The 18646-nt window shown below is 47.3% G+C and overlaps 1 protein-coding gene across 2 annotated transcripts in view; it reads right to left on the reverse strand.

Moving 5' to 3' along the window:
* NEBL (nebulette) overlaps positions 1-18646 on the reverse strand; it is a 309628-nt gene that overhangs the window by 153545 nt on the left and 137437 nt on the right. For both annotated transcript variants that reach the window (XM_040352495.1, XM_040352496.1), the window contains exon 3: positions 10169-10253. In XM_040352495.1, the coding sequence (XP_040208429.1) occupies positions 10169-10253 (85 nt within the window). The remainder of the gene's footprint in view (positions 1-10168; positions 10254-18646) is intronic.

The following is an 18646-nucleotide window of genomic DNA, read 5'->3' on the forward strand; positions in this document are numbered from 1 at the left end:
GACTACAGGGAGTTTCCCGGTGGGCCGATGGCTCAGTGGGCCGGCTTCAGTGACAGCGGACCGCCTCCCCCTCTGCTCCTCTGTCTCTCCCTTCCTGCAGCGCTCACCTCCTCTCCCTCCCCGCAGCGCTCACCTGGGGGGGGGGAACAGAGAAGCAAGGGGAGGACCAGAGGAGCAGGGGGGACAATAGAGGAGCATGGGGGGGGGACAGACAGCTGACTCAACAGCTATGGCCTGGAAGTTTCTCACTTCTGCCTAATCTTGTCCCATAAGGGGGGGAACTGAACTGATTCTTTGCCCCAGGTGAAATAATGTCTAGCTTCCCCACTGGTACAGCCTATAAGAGTACCAGTACCAGCCATTCTATTTTAATAAAGTAGAATGGCTAGTGGCTAGTGAAGGGGGAGAGGGGGCTTGGGTGGCCGGGGGGGTGCAGGAGTTGTCCGGCCGCCATGGGAGAGACCTGTCAAAGTGGGCCAGTCTGGATGAAGTCTAGGGCCAAATTTTTGTCCCAGTCCATCCCTTGCCGCTGCCCCCACTTTGACATCAATGCAGGTGGAGAAAGCCGCTGCTCCCAATCTGGCATCTGTTCGGGTGCACAGCCCTAAATGCAGAGGTGCACATTCAGGGCAGTGCAGCCGAACAAATGCCAGATTGGTAGCAGCGATGGTGTCCATGCAGCCGCTGCTTATGAATTGACAAAAATGGGACTGCCTGCACAGGGATGTATGGGACCCCTGTGCATTCCCCTGTGGGTAAACCCGGCTATCGTACAGGTATACACTGTAGTACAGCCATGTGACTGAGGTCTAAATTATCAACCCAAAACAGCAGGCACACTTCAAACTCTGGTTCACATTGATGCCATTTGACGTGTCAAATCGCATTCCAAATCGGCGGCTATTGCCCGCAATGGCACCGTCCGAATCGGTGCGACCGCGACTTTGCGGTGCCGCACTAATCTCCAAAAATAGTTTCTGTACTACTTTAGGCAATTTCAGGTGCGATTTCCATAGACATCTGTGCAGGGACCCCCACAGATGTCTCTGAAATCGTCGGACTAACATGCGGGAATAAAATCGTGCAAGTTCAGCTGAACAGCAGTCAGTGTGAACCCAGGCTCAAGGTACCCTTATCCTTTAAAAATATGTTACATTTTCTGGGTTTCTACATGAAGAGGTCGTAAATGTATTCAAATCTTTTTCTTAGTCACATGAATAAATAAATACAGTTTTATTTAACAAATGGCCATTTCAGTTGCCATGTTTTTATTGAACAAATTCATAAATCACAAGCTAACGGGATAGTAAATATGTCTGTTTTCACGACTAGCAGACTGCATCCGGAATGATGTGTTACTCGGCTACTTGTGCCGTCTTGAATATGAAGCAGAATCTTTGCAGGAGGTAAAATTCATCCTAGGATAAGCTATGCTTTGATGAGAAGCTGAATTCCGAGTTCTGGATGTGTGCTGAATTTATAATACAGCTAAATATATAATGTGAGCAGCCAGCACTACATTGTCATGGATATGAGTCACCACTATTGTCAAGCATGATCGTTTTCTATCAACTAATATCCAAAACTGATTCATACATATGTATCACCTTAGCGAAAGTCATGTTCAAAAAGGAATTCAGAATGGAAGGAATACAGGGCTTGTCATTGCTAACTCCTCTTCTAAAAATGCCAGTTCTCTGGCCAGGCCCGGATTTACTCCCTTTGCCGCCCTAAGGCCGGGTCCTTCAATGCCGCCCCCCCCCTACACATCACATGGGGGAATCCCCAGAGAGCCCCCCCCTACATCAGGGTCCCCAGAGAGCCTCCCCTCTTACATCAGGGTCCCCAGAGAGCCTCCCCTCTTACATCAGGGTCCCCAGAGAGCCTCCCTCCTTACATCAGGGTCCCCAGAGAGCCTCCCTACTATGTAAATGCGGGGGGCGGCCACGAAAACCGTGAAGTCGCCGCAGGAGCGGCGCCGGCCGTGCCGCCCCTGCACCACTGCCGCTCCGTGGCCTGGCCTCGGTAGCCTTGTGGCAAATCCGGCCCTGTCTCTGGCTGTTATGCTGATCCAGTGACTTCAGTACTCTCTAATTCACACCTATGCATGTTGCTTTTGAGCGTTTCTGCAGTACCTTTTGCTGTGCTTTCTGTGTTTTCAGGAATTGCATTTTTGACACGTTTGTGACTCTTTTTTTTTTTCTTTTTATTTGGCCAATTTGTTGTTGGGCAGATTAAATTCTTCTTCTTATTATTATTATTATTATTATTATTATTATTACTATTATACACAATTTATATAGCTCCAACAGTTTACACAGCGCTTTACAATATATAGGGGGGGCAACACAATTACAGTACAGTTCAATACAGAAGGTACAGGAGGGCCCGGCTCGTAGAGCTTACATTATAAAGAGTGGAGGGGGGGGTACAAAGGGTAATGGCTGCAGAGAATGATTTGATGGGGGTGGCTTAAATATTAAAGATTAAATATATATATATATATATATATATATATATATATGACATTGCGGCGGACATATCGGACACTTTTGACACATTTTTGGGACCATTCACATTTTTTACAGCGATTAGTGCTATAAAACTGCACTGATTACTGTGTAAATGTGACTGGCAGGGAAGGGGTTAACACTAGGGAGCGCTGAAGGGGTTAATGTGTTCCCTAAAGTGTGTTCTAACTGTAGGGGGGAGGGGACTCACAAGGGGATGTGTGTTCCTCTGTACTGGGAACACACATCGGTCTCCTCACCTCTGACAGATCCAACACACAGATCCATGGTCCTGCCGTGATTGCGGGCAATCGCGGGTGCCCGGCGGACATCGCGGCCACCGGGCACGCGCACAGGGTCCCGAGCAATGCACCGGGGGCGCGCGCACCGCTGGCAACGCGCGCGCGCCCCCTAGCCGCCCGGGAAGGCAAGGACGTCATATGACGTCCACCCGGAGGGAGGAAGGGTTCCCATTTTACAATGACTCGGTAGGGAAAGTGTTAATAATGCCGGTGATCAGCGGTTTTTATCGTGACTGCGACATTATGGCGGACACATTGGACACTTTTGACACTATTTTGCAATCATTGTCAATTATACAGCGATCAGTGCTATAAAAATGCACTGATTACTGTGTAAATGACACTGTCAGGGAAGGGGTTAAACATTAGGGGGCGATGAAAGGGTTAAGTGTGTTCTAGGGAGTGATTCTAACTGTGAGGGGCAGGCTACCAGTGACATGACAGTGATCACTGCTCCCAATGCTCCCGATGCACTCTATTTTTATAATATATTAGAACATTAGAAAACACACAGTTACATTTTTGAACATAGTCCTTTACAATGCACTAGTTCCACAAGCTTGCCTATACACTCGGAAAAATGTTTTGGTCATCCCTCAGCCATGCATGCACCACTTCTTGCACGTGCTGGTCTGTGACAAATCAATGATCTCTTGGCATTTGGTTCAAATCATGGATCCATGTTTCAGCACCAGTGATTATTCTTTTCAAAAAAGCTTCACCTTAAAGTAGAACTATAGGCAAAACTTTTTAATTATTTGTTTTCATTTTGCATAGAGTAGGGGAGGGTCATAACCCTTGTCAGTTCTTCTTTTTTTTTGCCATCTGTGTCCCATTGGGGAGATTTCCCTTCACTCCCTGTCCCATAGCCAAAACAAGAAGTGAATGTAAATCCCTGCAAATTAAAGGAATTCATTGGGGACCCCCAGGTTACCAGAACTAGTGTCCCCATTGGAAGTTTAATAACAGCCACAGAGCAGGCTCAGGTTTTATTTAACCATATCCCTTTAAGATCCTCCAACTGTTACTGCAACTTGGCTAGACCCACAGTTTGCCACTCCATGCTATGAGTGGTGTATAATTTTGTTTGCTCTGGGTGCCGAAAGCATTTTGGGCCTAATCCTCAAAAACCCGGCGCAACGTAACTTTTGCCATTTAAGTTACACCGCCGGAAAATTTCTACCTAAGTGCCCGATCCACAAAGCACTTACCTAGAAATTTTCGGCTGTGTAACTTAAATCCGGCTGGCACAAGGCGTTCCTAATTTAATGGGACGAGTCCCATTTAAATTAGGTGCGCTCCCGCGCCGGCCGTACTGCGCATGCTCACGACGTCATTTTCCCGACGTGCTTTGCGCGGTTTTACGTTGCGCCGGGTTTTGAGAATCGCGATGGGCGTAAAAAAAAAAATACGAGTTGCGGCGGGAAAAAAAAATTGAAAAAAAAAGACGGCGACGCGGGATAGAAGGGTCTACTTTTACAAGGCCTAAACAGTTTAGGCCTTGTAAAAGCAGCCCTAAAATTGCTTTTGCAAACTAATACTTACGGAGAAAAAACGAAGCGTAAAAGCTTTGTGGATCTCTGTAAGTGCTAATTTGCATACCCGAAGCGGCATTTCGACGAGAAATGCCCCCAGCTGCGGCTGCGGTACTGCATCCTAAGATCCGGCAGTGTAAGTCCCTTACACATGTCGGATCTTCTGCCTATCTATGAGAAACTGATTCTGTGGATCAGTTCCATAGATAGAAACAGGGATACGACGGCGTATCAGTAGATACGCCGGCGTATCCCTTTTGAGGATCAGGCCCTTTATCTTTATGCATTAAGGTCTACCTCTTATTCCAAAATTCTATGACAAATTGTTTGAGGGCATGTGGAGTCATAATTTTGGGGCGTGATTAAAAGTGGGCATGGTCAGTAGGTCATCCCCAGACGATTTTAACTTTGAAAATCTGGTAGTCTTGGGTTCACACCATCGTGGCATGCGGCTCCCAGCAGGGGTCCAGTGCGTCCTGGTTCACAGTTTCAGGCCCGATTTCAGCCCGAATTTTTGGATGAATTCAGACCTGAAATGGACCAAAAGACACACAGGGCTCCTGTGCAAATTTGCATCTGAGCCGCAGCGGAGATATGTGAACCGGCTTCATAGAGAGACGGTCAAAATCTCCTGCTATTGCAAATTGGATGCGGGAACCGGCATCCAATTGGCAATAGTGTGAACCCAGCCTTAGACAAGCAGAAGAATGAGACATGTGAAAAGTCCAATGCCAAAATTATTGTTGCACCATGGTTGCAATTAAAAGAAAATAAAAACATTGGCAGGTTTAGAAAATCAAATTTGGCTACAGATTGAACAGGAAAGTGAGTTTTTAATAACGTTAAATTTCAAAATAATTTGTGTAGCGATTATATGCTTTATACCAATGTTTTAATGAAAGTGACATTTTCCTTTAAGCTCTATAGCTGAAGCGCACATTTCCTTCTAAATGAACATCAACGCCCAAGATAAATTACTTCAGGGTGGAGTGCTGTGCTTGTGAAGCATTACACAGTGATGTACAGGATATCTTAAATTCTAAAACTCATAATAAAATATGTACAGTAGTCACCAGGAGGGAAGGGAGGTGTTTCCTTTTCTATTTATAAAGTTAGTGGCTGAGTCGGAATGACTTCAGCACTTGGATAGATACAGTCAGGCTTAACTTTAAAGCCGTGCACAAAGTGCATAGAAAGCAATTGGAATTTGCTTTACATAAGCCAAACTAGTATAAAATAGATTCTGATTGGTTATTGTGAGTTGTACTGTACTATGAGCCTTACTTATGTAGCGCTACCCCCTCAGGAGCCGCTGGTTAGATTTGGGATCGGCATAGTTGTGTCACCTCTGTGATGTGTCTAGGGGTAATGACGAGAGCAATGACAGAATGTCCAGACAGTTGGTTGACGTTTTCTGTGCCTTTATTTTGGGTCAAACATGACCAACAGTCTACTGGAGATAGATAGCATAGGTTGGTGAAAAGGAGAGAACTTTGCAGATTCAGGCTATGGATAGAAGAAGCAGTCCTGCCTCCAATTTGTTTGCAGCATACAACCTGTCAGTGTCCGGTCACCCAGATCCCCGATGGTTCGTCTAAGCCCTATTGGATCACCTGCCTCCGGGTTCACCTCAGATCGACTCCCCACCGAACAGCACAACTCGCTTGGGATCTTCTTAATAGAGGTGGGGGACCCAGTAAGTCACTGGGGCCCTTTGGCAGCATCAGTTGCTCCGGGCCATGAGGGCCCAGAGTCAGGAACTCCGCATAGCACGTGCGCCTCGGCCTGGTAGGCCATATCACTGGGGCCCGTGATGTGCGCACACCCTAAAGGTGGGTGCCGCACCTGGAACCCGCGAAGAACCCCGAAAAAATGGCGTCTGCCACAGAAATACCCTCCCCCAGCATACCCCGCGAGGGAAACACTCCTCTAATTGGCTGCTGGAGAAAGGGCGCCTCCGCTTGGACCCCTCTGGCACCACCTGCCATCCAGAGATGGAACTACATCTCTGGAGCACAGAATGACCCACATGACAGTTCAGGGCTGGCAACAGCCGAATTTAAACAAATCAACATGTATGAGAGCAAATCACTCTCTCATCCCACTAAATTGGACATAGCACCTGTACTGAAAAGTACACAGGCGCTACACTTACTTACTTACTTAGTGCTGGAAAGTTAAACCAGCTGACAGTTTCTTCTCAAGGATTTTATTGGTGAGATCTCTGTACTGGATTCCCCGGTCTGCACACTTGGTGTGTAGGGTGCCCACGTGTCCCGGATTGCCCGGGACTGTCCCGCAATTGACATGTCTGTCCTGGGTCCCGGACACCTTCATTCCGGGACAATACAGTGTCCCGGAATAAAATAGAGAACACAGTCACCCTCTGCTAACTAGTAACTGGTTGCTAGGGCCAGCACTGCCTGGCACCTTGCAACCGGTGACAATTTACTCTCAGACAGTGAGACCGGGAGCGAGGCCTGCGCCTAGTGCAGCGCTGCTGTCCCCACCCACCTCAGCACCTCCTCCTTCTCCGGCACCCAGCGGCAAGCAGCAGGAACTGGTGTGATCTTCACTCTCCAGATAGTGACGCCACTCCTTTCCTTTAATGCACGTGGCTCATGCAGAGGGAGTGACAGCAGCACTGCATCTGGTGGCAAGTGGCACATTCAGCTGACAAATAACCCGTCGCCAAATTCCCCATCAACCCCGAGACTACATTTCCCCCCTCATCTTTTTTGGGGGAAGGTGAGGGGGGTGGGGTTTCCCTGAATGGCAGTTTGGAAATGTAGTCACCCTACTGGTGTGGCCTTTAGGAGAGGTTCCCACCCTTCCATTTAGATTTTTAAAAATGTATTTTGTACTATGGAGATACTGCAGTACATAATGGAACACACCCAAAAGTGGAAGGAAACACTCAAAATTCACAGGTATGGAGGAACATAGTTCAACCAATAGAAAAAATAAATAATTGAAATTTTTTTAAAAAACTCCATATGCGCAATCATAAGCCTCGTACACACGAGGGCGTTGGCTGTGAACTTGTTCTGCATACAAACGGCAGAACTTTTTTCGCCAACATACACAAAACTATCTGTTTTTTCAGCTCTTTAGCACCACCCTTTGGGCAACTTCTGCTAATGTTTTCTGATGGTTAGCATTGGTTCGGAGCATGCGTTTTTGTACTTGTGTACACGCGATCAGATGATCCAATGGAACACATTCATTATCGGACAATTTGAGAGCATGGCTATCCAACATTTGTTGTCAGAAATTCCGACAACAATTGTCCGATGGAGCATACAGACGGTCAGATTATCCGACAAAAACCTTCCATCACACAATTATTGCTGGAATATCCGATCGTGTGTACGGGCCTATAGACCCATCGTTGATCTAGAGGGGAAAGCAAAAAAAAAATCCTATGAAGCTTGGACCAATTTCCTCAAGCAGGCAAATTACGAGAGATCTTGCTACTTGCTACTTGCTACTGTGCTCCACTGACAATCACGGTGGGACTGAGCATGCAAGAAAAATTTAGACAATCAGTCATAGGGGTTTGATATTAGATACCATTATGGAAATGGAAGACTGTCCAGGTGATTTTGCTGTCTGTAGCAACAAATCAGGTTTCCCTTGTCACATATCTATTGAAGATTAAAGTGGAGTTCCACCCATAAATATAACATTACATCAGTAGTTTTAAAAAAATGTCATTAGTCCTTTAAGAAAAACATTTTTTTTTTAGATGCCGTCAAAGTGTTGTTGCTAGGCAGAATAGTTAATCTTCCCACTTCCTGCACCTAGGTGCTTAACCACTTCCATACCAGACACTTACGCACCTTCCCGCCCAAGCCAATTTTCAGCTTTCAGCACTGTCGCACTTTGAATGGCAATTGCGCGGTCATGCTACACTGTACCCAAACAAAATTGGCGTCCTTTTTTTCCCACAAATAGAGCTTTCTTTTGGTGGTATTTGATCACCTCTGCGATTTTTTTTTGCGCAACAACTAAAAAAAGACTGAAAATTTTGAAAAAAAATTACGTTTTTATTTTTTTCTGTTCATTTTTTTGTAAATAAGTTTTTCTCTTTCAATTACGGGCACTGATATGGCGGCACTGATGGGCACCGATGAGATGGCACTGATGGACATCGATGAGGTAGTACTGACGGGCACAGATGAGGTGGCACTGATTGGCGGCGCTGGTATGCGGCACTGATGGGCACTCATGGGCGGCACTGGGCACTCATAGGCAGCACAGATGGGCACTCATGGGTGGCACTGATGGATACTTATGGGTGGCACAGATGAGCACTGATAGGTGGGCACTGGGCATGGGTGGGCACTGTGGGGTGGCACTGATGGACACTGTGGGGTGGCACTGATGGACACTGGGGTGGCACTGATGGACACTGTGGGGCAGCACTGATTTTCCCAGGTTGCCAGTCAGTGCCCATTTGTGGGCACTGATTGGCATCTTTTTTTTTTTTTAATGCTTTTTTTTTTTAGATTTTTTTTTTTCAGGCTTTTTTTGTTTTGTTTGGCCCACCCTGGTGGTCCAGGGTGGGCTTTCCTGGTGGTCCAGTGTGGTGATCCGAGGGGGGGCTGCGCTGATAAACAATCAGCGTGAACCCCCCCTGTCAGGAGAGCCGCCGATTGGCTCTCCTATACTCGCGTCTGTCAGACGCGAGTGAGGAAGAGCCATCAACGGCTCTTCCTGTTTACATCGTGATCAGCCGTGATTGGACACGGCTGATCACGTGGTAAAGAGTCTCCGCTGGAGGCTCTTTACCGAGATCGGAGATGCGGGGTGTCAGACTGACACCCCGCATCACCGATCGCGCGGCATGAAATCCTGCAGGACGTCCAAGGACGTCCTGTCAGGATTTCAGAACCACTTCCCGGACGTAAATCGGCCATAGGCCGGGCGGGAAGTGGTTAAGCTTCACCGCACAGACTCCTGGGAATGTAGTGGGTGTAACTTTCCAGGAGTCTGTGCACTCCCCAGTCTCGAAGAATCATGTGACTTGGACAGTACAGGTGCTGAAACCTGATCTGAAAACTATTACATTGCTTGTGCAGCACTGAGCATGTGCGAGATCTGCAAGGCTGAAATCCAGGAAGTCATACAGTCTGGCTTCATGATGCCCACACTGAAGATGGCCCCAGTCAATTTCTATTTTATAAAGTGTCTAAATGTTGTAACAACCTAACAAAACGGACCTCAGTTTACAGACTAACTTTACTAGAATACATCAAGCTTGTGTATTACAGGGGTATTTATATTTAAAAAGTGAAATTGTGGCCGGAACTCCGCTTTAAAGTGTCTTTTTCTCATGAATTCTTCAAGATCTACCCACCCTGGTGCCCAGGGTGTCCCTTACCTGAATAAAGATGTCCCTCTTTCTTGTCTTTGAAAGTTGGGAGATACTGTATATGATTTTCCACTATGTAACCTCCAACCAGCGAACAAGGAAACTACGAAGGATTATTACAAGCTGGTCTGGTGTCTACAAAACATTTGCAATTTTAATGTGGAAGTTCCCTTTAAAAACCTGAGGTTCTCACGAAAACAAAAGAAAAGAAGAGGGTAACATGAGCCTTTAAGGAAGCCTTGGGCTTAGTATTCCACATGGAGTAAGCTGTACCTCCATTGGCCTTGCCGTGCAGGCAGGACTCATATCTACTTTCTATAGGGTAACATATGGCAAGTACAACTAAAGCAGCAATAATCAGATGTGCGGGGTAACACTATCCTTTGGCAGGACTGTACAGAACATTGTCTGGTTGGTGATAGAAGTGATCAGTGCTAGAATTACCTGACTTTGAAGTTCACTTTGTTGTTTCAGTCGTAGATTTTCTGGGGTATCCGCCACCGTGGTAAACGACTGTTTTGGATAGTGTCTGTAATAAAAATAATTATATCTGTTATAAACATGTAATTAGCAGTAACAATCTTTTAGCTGTCTGTGTGATTGTGTACTGTGAAATAACCCATCGCTCCCACGTATGCTGTCCCTATTCAGGACCCACATCTCTTTTTGTCTTTTTTCTTTTTGTATCGCCCACGCAGCTGACACTTTCCTGAATGCTGCCAGTAATATTATTTTATATTAGCTTCTTGTTGTTTCAAACTGTATTTTGTATCAAATCAAAGTCTATAGCATTAGTTCTCAACCTTTTTTCAGACATGACACCTGTTAAAATGGAACTATACTGCATCTGAGCACCACACACCATAAATGCTTTTTAATTTATTTTTAATATTCAAAGCAATCTCCCCCAGTCCATCGAGCCTGGTAGCGCGCACGTGCCAACAAAAGCCAGTGCACGAACCGTTACACCAGTACATCGATTTGCACTGTCAGGAAAGGCATAGCCGTCCAGCAGGAATTGCACGGCAGACACGTGCATTCACGGCGCGTCAGCGAGCGCGCACGCGTTCGCCTGTCACCAACATTGGTGCCAAAGGGGTTTTTCAAAGTGAGTGCACCAAAGACTCGTTGCTGTTTGGTCTGCATCTAGGGTTGCCATCTCATCCCTTTAAACCCGAACACATATTGATTACACAGGTTCTGTGGCTGATCAAGGTGGTAATTAAACTCACTTGGTGCCTTATCTGCATTAAATTTGGCTCAGAACCTGTGTAATTAATATGTGTTCAGGTTTAAAGGGATGAGGTGGCAACCTTATCTGCATCTTCTGTGTGTCTGAAACCTGTTACCTGTGCTGACTTCTGACCTTGAACACGGCTTGCTCTCACTAACCTTGTCTGCTTGATACCCTGACTTCGGCCTGTTTTGGACTTCTCTTCTGCCTGCTGCTCTGCCTGATCCACCTGAACGCTACTGACCCGGCCTGCCTGACTCTGCATCTGCTTCTCTGCCTGCTGTAGTTCTGCTCTACAAATCACACCAGTTCCTGTCTCTTCTGCGATCCAGCCTGCCACAGCTCTGGTCTACCCAGCCCTGCCGGTCTGTCTGTTGCATCACCAGCCACGAACATCCAGCCATTACCAAATACTGGACTGATCCTAGGCACTCCTGCGTCACCGTGCTTCTGTGGCTACTGTCTCAACCTCAGGGTCCCACAAGCCGGTGAGGCAAGAGAGGCTCTCCTCTACACGTCAGGCTCACGATCCAGGTACGTGACATGCACAAATGAGCCACCTTGTCGCAGTGTAACTGCGGCAGCTGGCCGGCAACTGGTTAACCAACTTTTTTTTTTTACACCAACTTCGCATTTAGCAAGGAGAAAAAGAAGCATCAGGGCTGATTTACTAAAGGCAAATAGACTTTGCAAGTGTATTTCACAAATTCTCCTGAGAGCTTAGTGAATGTGGTGAAGCTCTGCTGATTTCCACAGCCAGTTCCCTACTGCGCATTTGTGAGTCGCGCTGCGCTTTCTGAATGGCCCCGCTGCCTTCTGGGACCTATATGTCTCTCAGAAGGCAGCAGAGAGAAAGGGCCGGAAATTTTGTAGATCGCTGCGATCATTGTGCGGCAACCTGGAAGTGGGAGCGGGTACCTGGTTTTGACAGGTATCCACTCTTTCTCCCTCTTCAAAAAGTGCCAAATGTGACAGTGGAGGGGGGGAGGGTGCGAACAAGCTTCCCCTTTTGGGTGGAGCTCCACTTTAAGTTGCATTCAATTAAAAATTCAGGGCCAGATTCAGGTACATTTACGTTGCGCAGCGGCGACGTAACGCATCCCATTTACGTTACACCGCCGCAAGTTTACAGTGTAAGTGCCTGATTCACAAAGCTCTTACCTGTAAACTTGCGGCGGTGTAACATAAATCCGCTTGGCGCAAAGCTGCCTAATTCCAATGGGGCGGGTACCATTTAAATTAGGCACGTTCCTGCGCCGAACGTACTGCGCATGCTCCGTCCGTCAAATTACCCGACGTGCATTGCACTAAATGACCTCGCAAGGACGTCATTGGTTTCGACGTTAATGTAAATGGCGTCCACGCGCCATTCACGGACGACTTACGTAAACAACGTGATTTTTAAAATTTCGACGCGGGAACGACGGCCATACTTAAAGGGGTGGTTCCCCCTAAAACACATTGCTAACAATAGATTTGTAAGACCCGTTACACTGCGGGTAGGCTGGCTTATTTTTTTTTTTTTTTAGTACATACCGAGATCTCCCCGTTCTCGTCCCTTGTCGGTGGGCGTTCCTAGTTGATTGACGTTCCTCGGACGGGCGCGTACGTGACGTCACGACTTTCCGAAAGAAGCCGAACGTCGATGCGCATGCGCCGTATAGAGCCGACTCTATACGGCGCATGCGCAGCGACGTTCGGCTTCTTTCGGAAAGTCGTGACGTCACGTACGCGCCCGTCCGAGGAACGTCAATCAACTAGGAACGCCCACCGCCAAGGGACGAGACGGGGAGATCTCGGTATGTACAAAAAAAAAAAAAAAAGCCAGCCTACCCGCAGTGTAACGGGTCTTACGAATCTATTGTTAGAAATTAGTTTTAGGGGGAACCACCGCTTTAACATTGGCTAGTCCACCTTAAGGGCAGCCTTAGTTTTACGCGGCGTATCTCGCAGGAAACGACGTAAAGTTAGAGCGACGGGTAAAGCGTACGTTCGTGAATCGCCGTAACTAGTCATTTGCATATTCTACGCCGACCGCAATAGAATCGCCACCTAGCGGCCGGCCTAGAATTGCATCCTAAGATCCGACGGTGTAAGTCAATTACACCTGTCGGATCTTAGGGCTATCTATGCGTAACTGATTCTATGAATCAGCCGCATAGTTACGACGGGCGGATCACAGAGATACGACGGCGTATCAGGAGATACGCCGTCGTATCTCTTTTGTGAATCTGGCCCTCAGTTCTTATGTTTAGAAACACTTGATAGCAAACCCCCCATCTACATACAGTATGTGTTTCAGGTATGTACCAAAGATGATACTAAAGCCATTGGATCAGCATAGCAGTCCGGAAAAAATGGCATTGCCAGCATTATAATTCTTACATACCACCAGAAACAGAAATACACACAAAATCACATAGAGAATTTAAATGGTAAGACAACATATGACAACATATGAGAACTTCATATTAACACATGTAGCGCCCCCTTACTTTTCAGTACAGGCGCTACGCTGGAGTTAGTGGGAATGGGAGGATCAGCTTACTCCCATTCACAGTTTATGGAAATTTAGGCTGTTGCCGATTTCAGAATTTGTCCTGTAGGTCAGCCTGCGCTCCGGAGGTGCGTTATCACCCCCGGGCGGCAGCTGGCGCTAGAGGGGTTCTGACAGACCCACCTTCTCCCAGCAGCCAATAGAGGAGTTCTTCCCTCATTGGGCATGCTGGGGGGGGGATATATCTGGGCAACCGCCTTTGGGCCGTTCTGTTCTGTGCAGGGCCCGAGTTCCAGGTGCGGAATCCACCTTCAGGGTGCGCGCATCCATGGGCCCCGCCACCGTGGCCTGCTTTACTGAGGTCATGCACCATGCGGAGCCTCATCCTAACCTAGAGAGGGGCCCCAGCGACTGGCTGGGTCCCAACCTTCTGCTGAGAGGATCCTAAGCCGGGAGCTGTGCGATGGGGGATTGGCTAGAATCAAAGGTTGTCCAGGAGGCCTAGACAAACCATCGGGGATCCAGTCACCACACTGCATGACAGGTATGCTTAACCACTTCCTTACTGGGCACTTAAACCCCCTTCCTGCCCAGAGGACTTTTTGCGATTCGGCACTGCATCGCTTTAACTGACAATTGCGCGGTCGTGCGACGTGGCTCCCAAACAAAATTTATGTCCTTTTTTTCCCACAAATAGAGCTTTCTTTTGGTGGTATTTGATTACCTCTGCGGTTTTTATTTTTTGCGCTATAAACAAAAATAGAGCGTCAATTTTGAAAAAAAAAAAAAAATTTTTACTTGTTGCTATAATAAATAGCTCAATTTTTTTTTTTTTTTTTTTTTTTATCCTCAGTCTAGGCCGATACGTATTCTACATATTTTTTGTAAAAAAAAAAAAAAAAAAAATCGCAATAAGCAACTGGTTTGCACAAAAGTTATAGCGCCTACAAAATAAGGGACAGAATAATTTTTTTTTATTATTATTTTTTTACTAGTAATGGCGGCGATCTGCGATTTTTATTGCGACTGCGACATTATGGCAGACACATCGGACACTTTTGAACATTTTTGGCACCATTCACATTTATACTGCGATCAGTGCTATAAATATGCACTAATTACTGTATAAATGTGACTGGCAGGGAAGGGGTTAACACTAGGGGGTGAGGAAGGGGTTAAATGTGTACCCTAATATTAGTGTTCTAACTGTGGGGGAAGGGGGGTGACTGGGGGAGGTGACCGATCTGTGTCCCTATGTACAAGAGACACAGATCTGTCTCCTCTCTCCCTGACAGCACCGGTCTGCGAGAGCCGGAAATGAGAAATGATCTCATATGTAAACATATGAGATCATCTCTCATTGGCCGCACAGATCGCCTAGGAAACGGCCACTCCGATTGGCCATTCACGGCGATCTGTGATTGGCTGTGTCCAAGGGACACGGCCAGCACAGCAGTTCCCCGCTGCGCGCTCGGGAGCGCGCGCGGGGAACGAGCAAAGGGGCAGACGTCAATTGACGGCGCTCCGGAGAAGAAGAACCACCCTGCGGCCGTCAATAGTCGTACGGCCGTCGGGAAGTGGTTAAGCTGTCAGTGGGTGACACTATCTGAACTGACTGGGAGGATTCGCTCAATCTAATTTCACGAATCGCAAATTGTAAAGCCTGTGGCAGAGGCCTGTTCCTATCAGTGATCCTTAAGTGGCGCTCCGGCTGCCAGGCCTGTGATAGACGCCTGTCCGGGGGCACTTTACCAACCCTGATTGTGGTGGCAACGAATTGGGTTACATTATTGCTGAGAGCAGGCTTGCTCTCCTTCATATTCAAGGCCTGATACTAAAGTTTCTCTACGCTCATCAACTTTTCTCTATTGTGTGTCATGTTGATGTTGGCCATGTTGGGCCTTGGAATAAAGCATTGAAAACTCAATTGACGTCTGGACACTTGCTCTTTATTCACACTCACAGCTATCACCCCTAGACCAAGTCAGAAGGTAACTTGAATAGGCCGATCCCAAACTAAACAGCGGCTCCTTCGGGGGTGAGCGCTACACACACAAAAACCACCTACATTTTTTTTCATGGGGATAAAGATGGCACATCACTTTAAATAGTACATGGATATGCGCCTTGCTTGCAGGTACCTGCAGTCTGCACAGAGAGGGGTAGAAGCATAAGGCACAGGACATTTTTGGCCATATGCTTCCTAGCAGCTGGGAATAGCGCCAAGCAATGTGGCGCAGCAGGATTTATTTGTTTTCTATTTTGTATATTTTGTGACACAGAACACAGATGGTCAGATATTACATGTGATGAGAAGTGACAGCTCCGCGGTGTCATTGCCCAGAATTCTCATATCATGCAGTGCTGTACCATCGCTGCAAGCTAATAGCAGAGAAAAGTCACACTGAGCCAACGTGGGAATGACAAACAATGGCACGCAGTCTCTGGCTTTTTCGGAGCATCGAACTATGATACTTCCCAAAGTGTAGGAACCCAAAGTAATTGGATTTCACTTCTTCTGTCAGATCAGTGACAAGTACTTTCCTGTTGGCTGCTAATGTTATTCTGCACACGATCGATGCTTTGTACTGTTTGTGGCAGGGCTCTCTTAATAGCACCATGGGTCCCTGGGCAAAGTAATGCACTGGGACCCCTAACAGCTTGCCCCAATTTATGCACCTACTCTCAAAAGTTAAAGAATAAATAGTTGATAGAACTAAACATTTATTTTTTAGCACGTTCAATAAAACCGATTTTAAACCATAAGAAAACATGCCACAAATCAAAGACTGATCAATAAAAATGGCACAGTACAGGCATGTAGGAAGGAAGCCAGAGTACAAGGAGGGTCAGGAGGGCACAGTACTGGGATCAGGAGGGCATAGTACAGGGGTGGAGGCAGAAGGGCACAGTACAGGGAGGGTCAGGAGGGCACAGTACTGGGATCAGGAGGGGACAGTACAGGGGAAAAGCAGAAAGGCCCAGTACAGGGAGGGTCAGAAGGGCACAGTACTGGGATCAGGAGGGGACAGTACAGGGGAAAAGCAGAAAGACCCAGTACAGGGAGGGTCAGAAGGGCACAGTACTGGGATCAGGAGGGCACAGTACAGGGGTGGAGGCAGGAGGGCAGTGTACAGGGATCAGGAGGGCACAGTACAGGGGAAAAGCAGAAGGGCATAGTACCGGCAAGGGTCAGGAGGGCACAGTACTGGTAACAGGAGGGCACAATATAGGGGTGGAGGCAGGAGGGCACTGTACAGGGGGGGTCAGGAGGGCACAGTGCTGAGATCAGGAGGGGACAGTACAGGGGAAAATCAGAAAGGCCCAGTACAGGGAGGGTCAGAAGGGCACAGTACTGGGATCAGGAGGGCACAGTACAGGGGTGGAGGCAGGAGGGCCCAGTACAGGAAGGGTCTAGAGGGCACAATACCGGGATCAGGAGGGTACAGTACAAGTTCTGGGATGCTTCCTGGGATACAGCCATTCTGGGACAGCTTAGTAAAATGCATGATTTTCCCAGCAAATCCGGAACAGCTGGCAAGTATGAGGCAATGCAGGATTATCATGGGGACCCCATGCACCTGGGACCCCTGGCCATTGTCCAGGGATTCCCACACATTAACACAGCCCTACCTTATGGAATATATTATTATCACTGCAGTGCCAAAACCGCTCTCCATCTCCGAAGCCAGACACAAAGTAGGTGTAAAGGTTGGTGCTACAGCCCAGGGTGCTGATCTCCAACAAGCAAAACTAGTCCAACACAAAAGGTGTGCACACTACATGTGTCCTTGCTATGGCATTGCTTTGATAAGCACAACCGATAAAATTGCAGAAGCTTATATGTGTCGGGAAATAGTCTTAATATGCCAACATAGCATAGTTTCTTTGGAAAATAGAAGAGCGGCTATCTGTGTGTCTTGTAGCGTGTTTAGATGTTGATCATGACAGTCTCTTGGCTGCTGATCAGACCAGAGAGAAAGGACAGCTAAATGTCACAGAGATCAGTGCAAGGAGCCTTTAAAGTGGGAGTAAAGTCCCATGGTTGACATGTACCTATAGGTACAGTAAATGTATTTGTTTACTTGTAAATAGGCCAGTGACGTCACCAGCGCATGTCCCCTGAAGAAACAGCCCCCCAGGGCGTTCCTTCAGGGGCCTTTGCCATAAATAGAAATGCATGCGTGAGAGTAACGACAGCCGGAGGACGCGAACCGTAAGGAAGGCCGGGTGACCAGGTGCGATGCATACTAGCACATTGTAACTTTACCTTGGAGGTTTAAGAAAAAAAAAAAAGGCATGGTGGTTTACTACCACTAGCCAAACTCCTGCTTTCTGTCACTTTAAAATAGTTTGGTGGACCAAGCTAATCCATGCACCAGGTGTGATCACTGTATAAACTGAACGTAGCATCGGTAACCTAGAGTATACACTGGTGTGTTCCAGCAGCAGAACAAGGACCTCCCTTCCCACTTCCACAACAAAACCGTGTCTGGTTGAGAGTTGCTCAGCCATTCACAGGAAGCTTTGCAGTTTCTGAATGAGTACAAGTCTTTCTCTGATTGGCTGGTGGTGCAGATTGGGATATCATCCAACTGTCTTTCCAGCTAGGCCAATGAGAGTAATCATTATATCCAGTGTCCACCACCCCTCTCTGCAATTCCTTCCACTGGCTTCCATTCACCAAATTAATACAATTCAGAATACCAACAACGACATACAAAGCCATTCACAACCATGCCCTGAGCTTACACCATTACATCAGTTGTACATCAGCTACAAACGTCTCCACTTCGCTCCTTCCAAAGCCTCCTGCTTTTCAGTCCCCTCATCACCAACCCCATGCTCACCTCCAGGACTTTTCCAGAGCCTCTCCTATCATTTGGAACTTCCTACCCCAATCGGTACAGCTATCTCCTAATCTGTCCACCTTTAGGTGATCGATGAAAACTCTTCTATTCAGGGAGACCTATCCACCTAATAAACTGTACTTTTATTTTCACAGTCAGCTCTACCCTCACAGTTATTGCCTTTTCTAGACACTCCTTCTATCACTTGAGATTGTACTCCTACCCCCGTCGCTAGGCCATTTAGAAAGTGCAGCATTCACAGTAGGGAACTGGCTGTGAAGCCGCAAGGCTTCACTGCCGGGTTCCCATACTACGAATGGCAGCTGCAGCACCCAAGAGCC

The sequence above is a fragment of the Rana temporaria genome, chromosome 5 (genome assembly GCF_905171775.1).
Source record: "Rana temporaria chromosome 5, aRanTem1.1, whole genome shotgun sequence".
NCBI classification, from domain to species: domain Eukaryota; kingdom Metazoa; phylum Chordata; class Amphibia; order Anura; family Ranidae; genus Rana; species Rana temporaria.